The 17,153-nt window shown below is 42.2% G+C and overlaps 1 protein-coding gene across 1 annotated transcript in view; it reads left to right on the forward strand.

Annotated features, from left to right (window-relative positions):
• Nucleotides 1–17,153, forward strand: part of SEMA6B (semaphorin 6B) — a 98,553-nt gene that overhangs the window by 63,451 nt on the left and 17,949 nt on the right. Inside the window, exons 10-13 of the mRNA XM_070732103.1 lie at nucleotides 1,996–2,127; nucleotides 3,948–4,097; nucleotides 10,144–10,338; nucleotides 12,076–12,216. Of these exons, the coding sequence (XP_070588204.1) occupies nucleotides 1,996–2,127; nucleotides 3,948–4,097; nucleotides 10,144–10,338; nucleotides 12,076–12,216 (618 nt within the window). The remainder of the gene's footprint in view (nucleotides 1–1,995; nucleotides 2,128–3,947; nucleotides 4,098–10,143; nucleotides 10,339–12,075; nucleotides 12,217–17,153) is intronic.

Genomic DNA, 17,153 nt, shown 5'->3' on the forward strand with positions numbered 1-17,153 from the left:
TTATCGACAAGAGAGGGGTCTCCTTTTTTTGAAGATGGGGATGACCATAGCTTTTGACCATAGTTTGGGAAGCGTGCTGGTTCTGAAGGATTTTTTGAAGATTATGCTCAGTGGTTCAGCTATAGCAGAAGAGAGGTTTTTTAGGAAGTATGCACATAGGCCATCTTGTCCAACTGATAGAGAGGGTTTAAGGTCACGTAATGCTTTTTCAACTTGGTCTTCACTGAAGTCTATTTGGGTTAGGTCATTGAGAGAGTTTGTGGTACGAGAGATGAATTTGGGGGATGAGCCATTGCTGTTGACAAAGACAGAGCCAAAGAATGGGTTCAGGAGGTTAGCTTTGGATGAATCGTCATGGCATTCTTTGTTGTTGGGTCCTTTGAGAGGTGGGATAGGTCTACAGTCCTTGAGTTTGTTGTTGACAAAGTTGTAGAAGGCTCGATTGGATAGGAGCATAGGAGGTTTTCCTCTTGTATGCTGTGGTAGTTGAGACATTCTGCTTTTATTTGGTTGCATATGCTTTTATAACGGCTTTTGAAGTTTGCTACTTGTCCTTTTTTGTTTTTACGCCAGAGATTTTTTTTTTTAGTTTGTAATTTTCTTATTGAGATGGGGAGGTTATTTTTCTTGATTGAGGTAGATGTTAATGGTACGTAAAGTCTGATGATTAGTCTGATGATTATTTTCATCTCAAGCAAGAATGTGTTGTAGAGGTCATCCATAGAGTTTCAGTTTGCGAATAAAGTTTGCCAGTTTAAAGTTGAGAGATGGGTATCAATGAGTTCATAGTTTGCTTTTTTGAAGTTAAATTTTTGTGTCGCATTATTTGGGTGGATCTCGGTGTGGCTTAGGTTGAGACTGAAGTTTATCATGCTGTGGTCATTGTTGGAGAAAGGTTCTGTTATTTGTAAGCCATATATTGTACTTTTGCTGTTGCAGAAGATGAGATCTAGACAGTTATCTACTCTAGTATTGTTAGTTACTAGTTGGTCAAGTCCCATATTGGTGACGGTGTTATATATAGTAGAGGGGATAGGTTCCGTGCTACATTCATTTAATGTCCAGTTGATGTGTGGTAAGTTGAGGTCTCTGAGGAAGATGATGGGGTGTGGGCACTGGGCAGCTCACGTTAGTAGTTCTGATAATTTGTTTGCATGTGCGATGTCATAGTCCAGAGCTCTGTAGCATAGTAAGAAACGAATTGTGGTATTTAGGGAAAGATCACAGACAATAGTTTCAGGGAGTAATAGATCCTGTGCAACTTTGATGTTTTTTAGGTTTAGAGATTTTTTGTAGAATATAGCTACCCTGCTTCCTCTGCGGGATTCACGGTCATAACGAGAGACAAGATAGTTCCTTGTTGTAATAATGGAGTCTGAGTAGGATGCATTGAGCCATGTTTCACAAACAAAGATAGTATCAAAGACTGAGGAGTTAAGAAGGAGGAGGAATTCTGATATTTTATTGGCTATACTTCTGGCATTTAATAATTTGCATTTGAGATTATTCTTTCATTGATATATTTTAATCCTACATCTTCTCTTCTATTGTTTCATTGATATATTTTAATCCTACATCTTCTCTTCTATTGTTTCATTGATATATTTTACTATGAGTATATCCTCTGTAACTTTCATTGTGTTTTGGTCAAAATAAAATAAAATAAAAAATAATAATAAAAGAAAAGAAAAGAAATGATATGATATAATATAATATAATATAATATAATATAATATAATATAATATAATATAATATAATATAATATAATATAATATAATATAATATAATATAATATAATATAATATAATATAATATAATATAATATAATATAATATAATATAATATAATATAATATAATATAATATAATATAATATAATATAATATAATATAATATAATATAATATAATATAATATATAAATAAAATCAATCCACTGATCTGGAGCTATGCAGTTTTCCTTCCCAAAACATTTTTTCGCGCCTGTCTTTTCACAGCATTCCCGGCTCGGCCGTCTGCGCGTATGACATGGCCCAAATTGCATCCGTTTTCGAAGGTCGCTTCCGGGAGCAAAAATCTCCAGAATCCATTTGGACCCCAGTACCGGAAGAGCTTGTTCCCAAACCACGGTAAGAGAATACACCACAGGTTGCCTAGAAGCCTATAAGGCCTTGGTAAAGCCACACTTGGAATACTGCATTCAGTTTTGGTCTCCACGATGTAAAAAGGACGTTGAAACTCTAGAAAGAGTGCAGATAAGAGCGACAAAGGTGATTGGAGGACTGGAGGCTAAAATATGTGAAGAACAGTTGCAGGAACTGAGTATGTCTAGTTTAATGAGAAGAAGGACCAGGGGAGACATGATAGCAGTCTTCAATATCTCAGGGGTTGCCACAAAGAAGAGGGAGTCAAACTAATCTTTCATATGTGGTGGAAGTGTCTCGAAGCTAAAAGTTAATGGAAGAATATACATAAATGGATGCAGGAAATAACAGGTATAATGATAAAGTATACACTTCAATTTTTCTTATTAGGAATTATGGGGGAACAATATCCTAAAAATATCAAATACAGTAATAACTCGTCTTACGAACCTAATTGGTTCCAGGGGGAGGTTCGTAAGACGAAAAGTTCGTAAGACAAAACATTGTTTCCCATAGGAAACAATGTAAAATCAATTAATCCGTGCAACGAAAAAAACCCCGCAAAAAAACAACGACGCCCAGCTGTCACCTTTTGAAACAGTCGGGGGTGCTTCCCAGCGTCCTCCTGAACCCGAACGCCAAACCCGAACGTCCAGGTTTGGCGTTTGGGAGGCCGCCGATAGGCCCCCCGGCTGTTTTAAAAGGTGACAGCCGGGCAGCGGGGCTTCCCAGTAACTCCCGAACCTGAACGTTTGCCGAACTTCCGGGTTCGGCGTTCGGGAGGCCGCCGAGAAGCCCCCCGTCTGTTTCAAAAAGCAACAGCCGGGCGGCGGGGTTTCTCGGCGGTGGCGGGTTCGTAAGAAGAAAAAAGTTTGTAAGAAGAGGCAAAAAATTTCTGAACCCCGGGTTCGTATCTCAGGTTGTTCGCAAGACGAGGGGTTCATATCATGAGGTACCACTGTATTTAGTGCTACACATCAAGACAGTGGCAATGTTTACATTTGCACAATGATGGAAAGATTCTCAGACATTCACGGAAAAGGAAATTATAAAAAAAAAATATGAGTGTGCTGAAATGGACAGACTAACAGTGGAGTTAAATGGACAAAAAGACTCTGAGTACCATACCATATGGATTAAATGGTACAAATGGATAAAAGAAGGAAAGACTAAGAGACAATGTGGGATGGAAATGGGAGAAGAGACAATAAGAAAAAGTGACATATAATATACACTGCTCAAAAAAATAAAGGGAACCCTTAAACAACAGAATATAACTCCAAGTAAATCAAACTTCTGTGAAATCAAACTGTCCACTTAGGAAGCAATCAATTTCACATGCTATTGTGCAAATGGAATAGTTGTGCAAATGGAATATTCAGTGAAAATATTTCATTCATTCACATCTAGGATGTGTTATTTGAGTGTTCCCTTTATCTTTTTGAGCAATATATAGAAACATAGAAGATTGATGGCAGAGAAAGACCTCATGGTCCATTTAATCCGCCCTTGTACTATTTCTTGTATTTTATCTTCAGATAGATATATGATAAGATACAGGAAATAGTATAAGGGCAGACTAGATGGACCATGAGGTCTTTTTCTGCCGTCCATCTTCTATGTTTCCATGTTTCTATGTAAGTCGAGGACTGCCCATACAAAGATGGACAAGTGGTTAAGGAGGCTGGAAGGAGTGGGGGGGACTCCGGTCGAGGGAAGAAAAGAGGTCAGGCCACGGGTCCCCCCCCCCCCGAAACATCAACTGTGTTCACACTCAATTCACGCTCTCCTCTTTGGTTTCCCAGACCAGGTTGTTGTGCGGCGCCTGGAATGCAGCACAATTCCTCCAGCCTTTTTCCTGACGAGATCCTGAACTTTGTCAAGACGCATCCCCTGATGGACGAGTCGGTCCCATCATTGGGCAACGCCCCTTGGATCATCCGGAGTGTGGCTCGGTGAGAAATGAGGAATATTCTGTCTTTCACTTTCACTTTCATTTCACCTTCATTTTTCTTTCTTTCTTTCATTCTTTCTTTCTTCCTTTCTTTCCTTCTTTCTTTCTCTCTTTTTTCTTTCTTTCTTCCTTCTTCCTTCCTGTCTGTCTGTCTTTCGTTACTTTTTTTCCTTCTCCCTCTTCTTCTTCTTCTTTCTTTTTTGTATATACTGTAGTACTTCTTCTTAAGAATTTCATTTCTTTCTTTCTTTCTTTCTTTCCTTTTTTCTTTCTTTCTTTCTTTCCTTCTTTCTTTCTTTCTCTCTTTTTTCTTCCTTCTTTCTTCCTTCCTATCTGTCTGTCTTTCTTTCCTTTTTTTCCTTCTCCTTCTTCTTCTTCTTCTTCTTCTTCTTCTTCTTCTTCTTCTTCTTCTTCTTCTTTTGTATATACTGTGGTACTTCTTCTTAAGAATTTCCTTCTTTCTTTCTTTCTTTCTTTCCTTCCTTCTTTCTTTCTCTCTTTTTTCTTTCTTCCTTTCTTCTTCCTGTCTTTGTCTTTCTTTCCTTTTTTTCCTTCTCCCTCTTCTTCTTCTTTCTTTTTTGTATATACTGTGGTACTTCTACTTAAGAACTTCCTTCTTTCTTTCTTTCTTTCCTTCTTTCTTTCTTTCTTTCCTTCTTTCTTTCTTTCTCTCTTTTTTCTTCCTTCTTTCTTCCTTCCTGTCTGTCTGTCTTTCTTTCCTTTTTTTCCTTCTTCTTCTTCTTCTTCTTCTTCTTCTTCTTTTGTATATACTGTGGTACTTCTACTTAAGAACTTAATTCATGGGTCAATAATTGGAAAATGACAAAATCAGTGTCATTAAAAGAAAATCAAATTAAAATGTTTTATAGATGGCATCTCCCACCTAACAGGATAGCAAAAATGTTTCCTAAAACTTCTCCGTTGTGTTGGAAATGCAAAAAAGAAATAGGAACCTATTATCATCAATGGTGGACATGTGGTAAAGCTAAAATATACTGGAAGATGATAGAGAAAATAACAAAAGAAATAGTCAAGCAGGATATAGAAATTACCCCGGAATTTTATCTATTAGGAATTACTAATCAGAATTATAAGAAAGAAATTTTAGATTTAATTATACACATTTTAACTGCGGCTAGAATTATTTATGCGCAGAATTGGAAAGGGGAGGATATCCCCAAAGCAGAGGAAGTTATTGTGAAAATATTAGATTGCGCTGAAATGGACATGATGACAAGACGTTTGAATGATCAAGAAGATACGAAATTCTATGAAACATGGAACAAAGTTTATACATGGATAGATAAGAAAAAATAAGATATATAATCTATTTTGAGTAAGCATAAAGTATTTATTTTTGCCTTGGGTTATATTAGTATTAGTTAAACCAATTTTGTTTAAGAATTATATTAGCATTACTTCATATATAAGTAGTATGGTAAGAATTTTAGTTTTATATTTGTTTTAGAGTAAATTTGAAAAACTTCAATTTAAAATTTAGCAAAATTTTTAATATTTAACATATATCTAATTATGTATTCTTTTTCTGTATTTGAATCTACACTTTCGAGATAAGCGGGGAAAATGTATCCCCACTTTGTGTTTAATGTTGGTGTGTCTGTTCGTCTATTTTATGAAAATCAATAAAAATATTATTAAAAAAAAAAGAACTTAATTCGTTCCGTGACCAGGTTCTTAAGCAGAAAAGTTTGTAAGTAGAAGCAATTTTTCCCATAGGAATCAATGTAAAAGCAAATAAGGCATGCAAACCCATTAGGAAAGAAATAAAAGCTCAGAATTTGGGTGGGAGGAGGAGGGGGGGAGGAAGAGGAGGAGGACAGTCGCTGCCGAAGGAAGAAGGGGAGGTGAAGGGAATAAAAGAAATCCAAAACTTTAAGGCTTAAAAAAAAAAGAGGGACTCTGAGACAGCGAGGAAGAGCACGTGCCTCCCATATACCTGGTGCGAGGCTGCCCCCCATACACTGCTGCAGAGAGAGAAACCCAGGGGGGATAGCAGGAAACTGGCCGGGCCTTCATGCTGCTCTCAAATTTCCTCTCTCAAATTTTTCCGGGCTCAAGTTCTTAAGTAGGAAATGGTTCTTGAGAAGAGGCAAAAAAATCTTGAACACCCAGTTCTTATCTAGAAAAGTTCCTAAGTAGAGGCGTTCTTAAGTAGAGGGACCATTGTATATATCACAGCAAAAACATGTTATATATATATACAGTGATACCTCGTCTTACAAACGCCTCATCATACAAACTTTTCGAGATACAAACCCGGGGTTTAAGATTTTTTTGCCTCTTCTTACAAACTATTTTCACCTTACAAACCCACTGCCACCGCTGAGATGCTCCCCCTCCGGACTGCCGTTGCCAGCGAAGCACCCGTTTTTGCACTGCTGGGATTCCCCTGAGGCTCCCCTCCATGTGAAACCCCACCTCTGGACTTCCGTGTTTTTGTGATGCTGCAGGGGAATCCTAGTAGGGGAATCCCAGCAGCGCAAAAATGGGCGCTTTGCTGGCAACGGAAGTCCAGAGGTGGGGTTTCCCAGCGAGGGGAGCCTCAGTGATATCGCAGCATTGCAAAAACACAGAGGTCCAGAGGTGGGGTTTCCCATGGAGGGGAGCCTCAGGGCAATCCCAGCAGTGCAAAAATGGGCGCTTCGGCTGGCAAAAGGGGTGAATTTGGGGCTTGCACGCATTAATCGCTTTTCCATTGATTCCTATGGGAAACATTGTTTTGTCTTACAAACTTTTCACCTTAAGAACCTTGTCCCAGAACCAATTAAGTTTGTAAGACAAGGTATCACCGTATATGTTTTTTCAAACATACATCGAAAATTTACAATATTTTTCCGTTTCCATCAGTCGCTAAATGAACGGGTCGTAAGTCGAGGATTGCCTGCACGCCGAACCTGGCATGGTTTTCCTTGACTTTGTTTCTTGCCAGGCAGGTGGAAGGGAGCGGGGGGGAAATGCTATCTTCCCTTCATCTCCTACCCGTCTCAGCCAAGACCGTCTGGATCTAATTAAATCTGTCTTAATTGCTGTTTTATGTGAAATTAATCAAGCATTATTTCTGTCGTCTTGCAAAAATTGCACACCAGGAGATGGCATGGCTGGGGGAGGGGTGGGGCTGAGTTTATCTCACGCACGTGGGTTGGCTGTTTTACAACTGTGCGTAGGACTGTGTGTGTATGTGTCGTCCATGTGGGTGTGTAACAACCTGTGGCCCTTGCAAAAAAAACCCCGAGAAAGCTTCCCTTGTTGTGCAGGCTGTATGCAGGTACTTCTCAATGGTCATTAAACGAATCGGGTTTCTCCCGCTTGCCTTTGAGCAAAGGCTGGAGCATTGGGCGAAATCCAATTTTTTTTACTACCGGTTCTGTGGGCGTGGCTTGGTGGGCATGGTGTGGCTTGGTGGGCGTGGCTTAGTGGGTGCGACTGCAAAATCTCCGTTCCCACCCCACTCGCTAGGGGAAGGATACGGCAAAGGTGGGATCCAAAATGTTTTTCAATTAACAGATTGGCAGAGTTGAAAGGGACCTTGTAGGTCATCTAGTCCAACCTAGTAGTGGGTTGCTACTGGTACAGTAAAGGGCAGCGCACCGGTAGTGATTGCTGCGCTGCGCTCACACATGTCCCAGTGTGTTTTTGCTTCTGTGCATGTGCAGGAATCAAAATCTTGTGAGGGGACAAGAACGTGAGAGAGATTTCAGTGATTTTTTACTTCTGCGCATGCACAGGAAGCAAAATCTTCTGAGGGGACATGTGTGTGAGAGAGATTTCGGAAATTTTTTGCTTCTTCTCATTCGCAGGAAGCAAAATCTTGTGAGGGGACGTGTGCGTGTGAGATATTTCAGTGATTTTTTGCTTCTGCACATGTGCAGGAAGCAAATTCTTGTGAGGGGATGTCTGTGTGAGAGAGATTTTGGCAGTTTTTTTGCTTCTGCGCATACGCAGGAAGCAAATCTTGTGAGGGGACAACCATGTGAGAGAGATTTCAGAGATTTTTTACTTCTGCGCAGGAAGCAAAATCTCATGAGGGGATGTGTGCACGAGAGAGATTTCGGCGATTGTTTGCTTCTGCACATGCACAGGAAGCAAAATTTCATGAGGGGATATGTGTGTGACAGAGATTTCAGCAATTTTTTGCTTGTGCGCATTCACAGGAAGCAAAATTTTGTGAGGGGACAAGAACGTGAGAGAGATTTCAGTGATTTTTTACTTCTGCGCATGCACAAGAAGCAAAATCTTCTGAGGGGACATGTGTGTCAGAGAGATTTCAGTGATTTTTTATTTCTGCGCATGCACAGGAAGCAAAATCTTGTGAGGGGACAAGAACGTGAGAGAGATTTCAGTGACTTTTTACTTCTGCGCATGCACAGGAAGCAAAATCTTGTGAGGGGACAAGAACGTGAGAGAGATTTCAGTGATTTTTTACTTCTGCGCATGCACAGGAAGCAAAATCTTCTGAGGGGACGTGTGTGAGAGAGATTTCAGTGATTTTTTTATTTCTGCGCAGGAAGCAAAATCTTGTGAGGGGATGTGTGCACGAGAGAGATTTTGGCGATTGTTTGCTTCTGCGCATGCACAGGAAGCAAAATTTCATGAGGGGACAAGCACATGAGAGAGATTACAGTGATTTTTTACTTCTGTGCATGTTCAGGAAGTAAAATCTCGTGAGGGGATGTGTGCGCAAGAGATATTTCGGCAATTTTTTACTTCTGCTCATGCACAGGAAGCAAAATCTTGTGAGGGGACAAGCGTGTGAGAGAAATTTCAGTGATTTTTTACTTCTGCGCATGCACTGTAAGCAAAATCTTGTGCGGGGATGTATACATAAGAGAGATTGCGGCTGTTTTTTGCTTCTGCGCATGCTCAGGAGGTAAAATGTCATGAGGGGACAAGTGAGGGGACGTGGGGACGAGCAGTTTTTTTGCTTCTGTGCATTCACAGGAAGCAAAATCTCATGTGGGGAGGTGTGTTTCTGCGCATGCGTGCGCATGAGAGATTCCAGTGATTTTTTTTTGCTTCTGCACATGCACAGGAAGCAAAATCTTGTGAGGGGACATGTGTGTGAGAGAGATTTTGGCAGGTTTTTTGCTTCTGCGCATACGCAGAATGCAAAATCTCATGAGGGGACGTAATTTATGAGAGAGATTTCAGTGATTTTTTATTTCTGCGCAGGAAGCAAAATCTTGTGAGGGGATGTGTGCACGAGAGAGATTTTGGCGATTGTTTGCTTCTGCGCATGCACAGGAAGCAAAATTTCATGAGGGGACAAGCACATGAGAGAGATTACAGTGATTTTTTACTTCTGTGCATGTTCAGGAAGTAAAATCTCGTGAGGGGATGTGTGCACAAGAGATATTTCGGCAATTTTTTACTTCTGCTCATGCACAGGAAGCAAAATCTTGTGAGGGGACAAGCGTGTGAGAGAAATTTCAGTGATTTTTTACTTCTGCGCATGCACTGTAAGCAAAATCTTGTGCGGGGATGTATACATAAGAGAGATTGCGGCTGTTTTTTGCTTCTGCGCATGCTCAGGAGGTAAAATGTCATGAGGGGAGGTGTGTTTCTGCGCATGCGTGCGCATGAGAGATTCCAGTGATTTTTTTTTTGCTTCTGCACATGCACAGGAAGCAAAATCTTGTGAGGGGACATGTGTGTGAGAGAGATTTTGGCAGGTTTTTTGCTTCTGCGCATATGCAGGATGCAAAATCTCGTGAGGGGACGTAATTTATGAGAGAGATTTTGGCAATTTTTTTGCTTCTGCATATGCAGAAGCAAAAAAATTGCCAAAATTTCTCGCGCGGGGGTGTCCCCTGACAAGTTTGTACTTCCTGCACATGTGCCGAAGCAAAAACATGCTGGGATGCACTGATGGCGGCGGTAATGGGAATCCACACCTAGTCCAGCCCCTTCTCCCAAGCAGGGGACCCTAAACATTTGCTGTCAAATTACAAAGTAATTTACACAACCACCTGGCCCAGTGTGTCAATTCTGTGTCCAGCCGATTAACCTTCCATCCTTTCCCGGAAAAGGTACCAACTTCGGAAGATTGTGGTGGACAATGCCGCTGGACCAGGTCAGAATTACACCGTCGTCTTTCTGGGCTCCGATTCGGGAACGGTCCTGAAATTCCTCATCCATGCCAACCTCAGCACCAGCTCGCCTCCTGCCCGGGCCAGTAGCCACAGTTTGCTGCTGGAGGAATTTGAGACCTATGCCAGTGACAAGTGAGTCAACACCAACAAACACAATTTGTGCAAACCAATCACACGGACGCGCACACGCCTCTTCGTTTACCAGAGTTCTTGGTGGTGGAAGCTACAAACAAACAAACAATTCTCCCAGCTGGAGAATTCTGGGAACTGAAGTCAACGAGTATTTGTGCTTTTAAAACCCACCCTTGCATTAAACAGTCATTCTATAATGTTTCTCAGCTGGAACGACATGTGATATCCTACCAGTTTCTTTAATAGAGTACAGTAGGACTGTAGAAAAAAATTATGAATTAATAAGTGATCCCCTTATATAGAGCGCTGGTGAGACCACATTTGGAGTACAGTACTGTGTTCAGTTCTGGAGACCTCACCTACAAAAAGATATTGACAAAATTGAACGGGTCCAAAGATGGGCTACAAGAATGGTGGAAGGTCTTAGGCATAAAACGTATCAGGAAAGACTTCATGAACTCAATCTGTATAGTCTGGAGGACAGAAGGAAAAGGGGGGACATGATCGAAACATTTAAATATGTTAAAGGGTTGAATAAGGTTCAGGAGGGAAGTGTTTTCAATAGGAAACTGAACACAAGAACAAGGGGACACAATCTGAAGTTAGTTGGGGGAAAGATGAGAAGTAATGTGAGAAAATATTATTTTACTGAAAGAGTAGTAGATCCTTGGAACAAACTTCCAGCAGACGTGGTTGGTAAATCCGCAGTAACTGAATTTAAACATGCCTGGGATGTACATATATTCATGGATTTAAAATTTTCAATGGATTTAATGGATTTAAGCCCCCTTTGAAAACCCGCAAAGTAGCGAATCCGCAAAAGATGAACCGCGAATTCCCCGGGACTCGGTGGAAGGGTGGATACGCGGGCCAAATCCAGACTAAGCCTCCAACTCAGGGGTCCCCAAACGTTTTACACAGGGGGCCAGTTCACTGTCCCTCGGACTGTTGGAGGGCCGGACTATAAAAAAACCTATGAACAAATCCCTATGCACACTGCACATACCTTGTTTTAAAGTAAAAAACAAAATGTGAACATACTATTTAGAGGGGGGAGAAGATCTGAAATTCATATATGTTTATGTTTTGTTTTTAATTTTATTTTGTTAACATCTGATTGGCTATACAAGGTTTTCTTGGCTTATGAAAAATGTATAAAGAAAGAAGGAAGCACTTTGGCATAATGATTAATAAGTTAGAAATATAATTAGTGTTGCACTTTTTGAAGGAACATTAAGGAGGGAATTTAATTAAAAGAAAATGAATGTAACTGGATGACAAAATTAGAAAAAAAAACCTTTTGCAACTTTTTTGATGATTGATATTAGTTACTAACAAAATACCACATTTTATTCATGGAAAATTAGATGGTACACTTTGTTGTTTGAATGTATGTTGAGAGAAAAATTTAAAAAAATTACCCCCACACAAAACAGTCCTTCTTTCCTCTGTCCCTCCATTTCATTCTTCCTTCCTTCCTTTCTTCCTTGTTCCCTCCATTTCTCCTTCTTTCCTTCCTTCCTTCCCTCCTTCATTCCTCTCCACTTCTCCTTCCCTCCCTCTCTTTCCCTATTCTTTCTTTCTCTCTCTCTTTTCCCTGTGCTCTTGTCACTCACTGGCGGGCCGGATAAATGGCCTCAGTGGGCCGCATGTGGCCCGCGGGCCGTAGTTTGGGGACCACTGCTCCAACTGATTCTACAACCCACCCTACTCACCTTCCTCTTCCTCTTTTGCCAGGTGTGGCAAGGACGCAACGGGCGAACGGAAACTGCTGAGCATGGAGCTGGACAAGGCCACAGGATCGCTGCTGCTGGCCTTCCCACCATGCGTCGTGCGGGCCCCCGTGGCCAGGTGCCACCAGCACTCCACGTGTATGAAGTGAGTCTAGTAATCCAGTGATTTTCAACCTTTTTTGAGCCGTGGCACATTTTTTACATTTACAAAAGCATGGGGCACATTGAGAGGGGGGGCGCGGCTAAAAAAAGTTTGAACAAAAAAATTATCTCTCTCTCTCTCTTCCTCCCTTTTGCTCTATTTCTCTCTCCCTCCCTCTTTCTCTCCCTTCCTCTTTTTTCTCTCTCTCCATCCCTCTTTCTTTCCCTCTTCCTTCTTTCCTCTTTTTTGCTCTCTTTCTCTCTCCCTCCCTCCCTCCCTCTATGTCTTTCTCTCTCCCACCTTCCCTCCCTCCCTCTCTTGCTCTCTCTCTCTCTCTCTTTCTTTCTTTGTCTCTCTTTCTCTCTCTCTCTCTCTTTCTTTCTTGCTTTCTTTCTCTCTTGTTCTCTTTCTCTCTCTCTCTTGCTTTCTTTCTTTCTCTCTCTCTTGTTCTCTTACTTTCTCTCTCTCTCTCTTGCTTTCTTTCTCTCTCTCTTGTTTTCTTTCTCTCCCTCTTGCTCTTTCTTTCTCTCTCTTTCTTTCTTTCTTTCTTTCTCTCTCTCTCTGAGCTTCGCGACACACCTGACCATGTCTCACAGCACACTAGTGTGCTGTGGCACACTGGTTGAAAACGACTGCAATAATCGGTTCCTGGTTACACTATCCGGTGCGCTGTCGCGGGAGAGAAATCCAGGATGTGCATGCAGCTGTGCACCCCCGACATGCATGCATGCGCCCCCACATGAGATTCAGCTTCTGTGCATGCGCAGCAAGTGAAATCTCATGGGAGGATGCCTGCGCGAGAGGGATTTCAGCGAGTTTTGCTGATTTTTTTTGCTTCTGCGGATGCACGGAAAGAAAAATATCGGCAAAAATCGCCGACATCTCGCTCACGCATGAGTCCTCGCGTGAGGCTTCACTTCCTGTGCATGCGCAGAAGCTGGATCTCACGCTGATGGGCACGTGTGCATGCCGGACATGCATGTGCCCGTGACGGTCTCAGAGGGCGCACCAGTAGCGCTGAAGAGGAGGAAACTGTCAGTGAGTGAGTCCCCACTTTTGCGCCTGCTGAGCTAGGGGTGTCGCTTGGCCTGTGGGAAGGCAGGGATTCCTGATGAATCAGAAAGAAGCACAATGGATATCAAGCCATGCCAGTCGATGGGATTTCGACAGCAAATTTATTTATTTATTTATTAGATTTGTATGCCGCCCCTTTCCGAAGACTCGGGGCGAATTGAGTGCCGGTTTGGCCTAGTGGCTAAAAGGGAGGCTTAAAAACTAGGAGACCAGGGAGTTCTAGTCCCCTGTAATGCATGAAAGCCAGTAAGGTGACTTTGTACCTGTCACCGGGAGATGGCGAGTTCTAGGCCCGTGTTAGGAAGGAAACCCAGCATGGTGACTTTCATCCAATTGCTTGGAGATGGTGAGTTCGAGATCCAGCTTAGGTATGAAAGACAGATGGGGGACCTTCGGCCAGTCACTAGGAGACGGTGAGTTCTAGTTCATTCCTAAGTATGAAAGCAGGCTGATGACTTTGGGCCAATCACTAGGAGACGGTGAGTTCTAGTTCATTCCTAAGTATGAAAGCAGGCTGATGGCTTTGGGACAATCACTAGGAGACGGTGAGTTCTAGTTCATTCTTAAGCATGAAAGCAGGCTGATGACTTTGGGCGAATCACCAGGAGATGGTGAGTTCTAGTTCATTCTTAAGTATGAAAACGGGCTGATGACTTTGGGCCAATCACGAGGAGATGGTGAGTTCTAGTTCATTCTTAAGTATGAAAGCGGGCTAGTGACATTGGGCCAATCACTAGGAGACGGTGAGTTCTAGTTCATTCTTAAGCATGAAAGCAGGCTGATGACTTTGGGCCAATCACTAGGAGATGGTGAGTTCTAGTTCCATTTTATGTATGAAAGCCGGCACAGTGACTTTCGGTCAATCATTAGGAGATGGTCAGTTCTAGTTCATTCTTAAGTATGAAAGCGGGCTGATGACTTTGGGCCAATCACCAGGAGATGGTGAGTTCTAGTTCATTCCTAAGTATGAAAGCAGCCTGATGACTTTGGGCCAATCACTAGGAGACGGTGAGTTCTAGTTCATTCCTAAGTATGAAAGCAGCCTGATGACTTTGGGCCAATCACTAGGAGACGGTGAGTTCTAGTTCATTCTTAAGCATGAAAGCAGGCTGATGACTTTGGGCGAATCACCAAGAGATGGTGAGTTCTAGTTCATTCTTAAGTATGAAAGCGGGCTGATGACTTTGGGCCAATCACCAGGAGATGGTGAGTTCTAGTTCATTCTTAAGCATGAAAGCAGGCTGATGACTTTGGGCGAATCACCAGGAGATGGTGAGTTCTAGTTCATTCTTAAGCATGAAAGCAGGCTGATGACTTTGGGCGAATCACCAGGAGATGGTGAGTTCTAGTTCATTCTTAAGTATGAAAACGGGCTGATGACTTTGGGCCAATCACGAGGAGATGGTGAGTTCTAGTTCATTCTTAAGTATGAAAGCGGGCTAGTGACATTGGGCCAATCACTAGGAGACGGTGAGTTCTAGTTCATTCTTAAGCATGAAAGCAGGCTGATGACTTTGGGCCAATCACTAGGAGATGGTGAGTTCTAGTTCCATTTTATGTATGAAAGCCGGCACAGTGACTTTCGGTCAATCATTAGGAGATGGTCAGTTCTAGTTCATTCTTAAATATGAAAGTGGGCTGGTGACATTGGGCCAATCACTAGGAGACGGGGAATTCTAGTTCATTCTTAAGTATGAAAGCGGGCTGATACTTTCGGTCAATCACTAGGAGACTGTGAGTTCTAGTTCATTCTTAAGTATGAAAGCGGGCTGATGACTTTGGGCCAATCACTAGGAGATGGTGAGTTCTAGTTCATTCTTAAGCATGAAAGCGGGCTGATGACTTTGGGCCAATCACCAGGAGATGGTGAGTTCTAGTTCATTCTTAAGTATGAAAGCGGGCTGGTGACATTGGGCCAATCACTAGGAGACGGTGAGTTCTAGTTCATTCTTAACCATGAAAGCAGGCTGGTGACGTTGGGCCAATCACCAGGAGACGGTGAGTTCTAGTTCATTCTTAAGTATGAAAGCAAGCTGATGACTTTGGGCCAATCACTAGGAGACGGTGAGTTCTAGTTTATTCTTAAGCATGAAAGCAGGCTGATGACTTTGGGCCAATCACCAGGAGATGGTGAGTTCTAGTTTATTCTTAAGTATGAAAGCAGGCTGATGACTTTGGGCCAATCACCAGGAGATGGTGAGTTCTAGTTCATTCTTAAGTATGAAAGCGGGCTGATGACTTTGGGCCAATCACCAGGAGATGGTGAGTTCTAGTTCATTCTTAAGCATGAAAGCAGGCTGATGACTTTGGGCGAATCACCAGGAGATGGTGAGTTCTAGTTCATTCTTAAGCATGAAAGCAGGCTGATGACTTTGGGCGAATCACCAGGAGATGGTGAGTTCTAGTTCATTCTTAAGTATGAAAACGGGCTGATGACTTTGGGCCAATCACGAGGAGATGGTGAGTTCTAGTTCATTCTTAAGTATGAAAGCGGGCTAGTGACATTGGGCCAATCACTAGGAGACGGTGAGTTCTAGTTCATTCTTAAGCATGAAAGCAGGCTGATGACTTTGGGCCAATCACTAGGAGATGGTGAGTTCTAGTTCCATTTTATGTATGAAAGCCGGCACAGTGACTTTCGGTCAATCATTAGGAGATGGTCAGCTCTAGTTCATTCTTAAATATGAAAGTGGGCTGGTGACATTGGGCCAATCACTAGGAGACGGGGAATTCTAGTTCATTCTTAAGTATGAAAGCGGGCTGATACTTTCGGTCAATCACTAGGAGACTGTGAGTTCTAGTTCATTCTTAAGTATGAAAGCGGGCTGATGACTTTGGGCCAATCACTAGGAGATGGTGAGTTCTAGTTCATTCTTAAGCATGAAAGCGGGCTGATGACTTTGGGCCAATCACCAGGAGATGGTGAGTTCTAGTTCATTCTTAAGTATGAAAGCGGGCTGGTGACATTGGGCCAATCACCAGGAGACGGTGAGTTCTAGTTCATTCTTAAGTATGAAAGCAAGCTGATGACTTTGGGCCAATCACTAGGAGACGGTGAGTTCTAGTTTATTCTTAAGCATGAAAGCAGGCTGATGACTTTGGGCCAATCACCAAGAGATGGTGAGTTCTAGTTTATTCTTAAGTATGAAAGCAGGCTGATGACTTTGGGCGAATCACCAGGAGATTGTGAGTTCTAGTTCATTCTTAAGTATGAAAGCGGGCTGATGACTTTGGACCAATCACCAGGAGATGGTGAGTTCTAGTTCATTCTTAAGCATGAAAGCAGGCTGATGACTTTGGGCGAATCACCAGGAGATGGTGAGTTCTAGTTCATTTTTAAGCATGAAAGCAGGCTGATGACTTTGGGCGAATCACCAGGAGATGGTGAGTTCTAGTTCATTCTTAAGTATGAAAACGGGCTGATGACTTTGGGCCAATCACGAGGAGATGGTGAGTTCTAGTTCATTCTTAAGTATGAAAGCGGGCTAGTGACATTGGGCCAATCACTAGGAGATGGTGAGTTCTAGTTCATTCTTAAGCATGAAAGCAGGCTGATGACTTTGGGCCAATCACTAGGAGATGGTGAGTTCTAGTTCCATTTTATGTATGAAAGCCGGCACAGTGACTTTCGGTCAATCATTAGGAGATGGTCAGTTCTAGTTCATTCTTAAATATGAAAGTGGGCTGGTGACATTGGGCCAATCACTAGGAGACGGGGAATTCTAGTTCATTCTTAAGTATGAAAGCGGGCTGATACTTTCGGTCAATCACTAGGAGACTGTGAGTTCTAGTTCATTCTTAAGTATGAAAGCGGGCTGATGACTTTGGGCCAATCACTAGGAGATGGTGAGTTCTAGTTCATTCTT

This window comes from Erythrolamprus reginae, chromosome 1, assembly GCF_031021105.1.
Source record: "Erythrolamprus reginae isolate rEryReg1 chromosome 1, rEryReg1.hap1, whole genome shotgun sequence".
NCBI classification, from domain to species: Eukaryota; Metazoa; Chordata; class Lepidosauria; order Squamata; family Dipsadidae; genus Erythrolamprus; species Erythrolamprus reginae.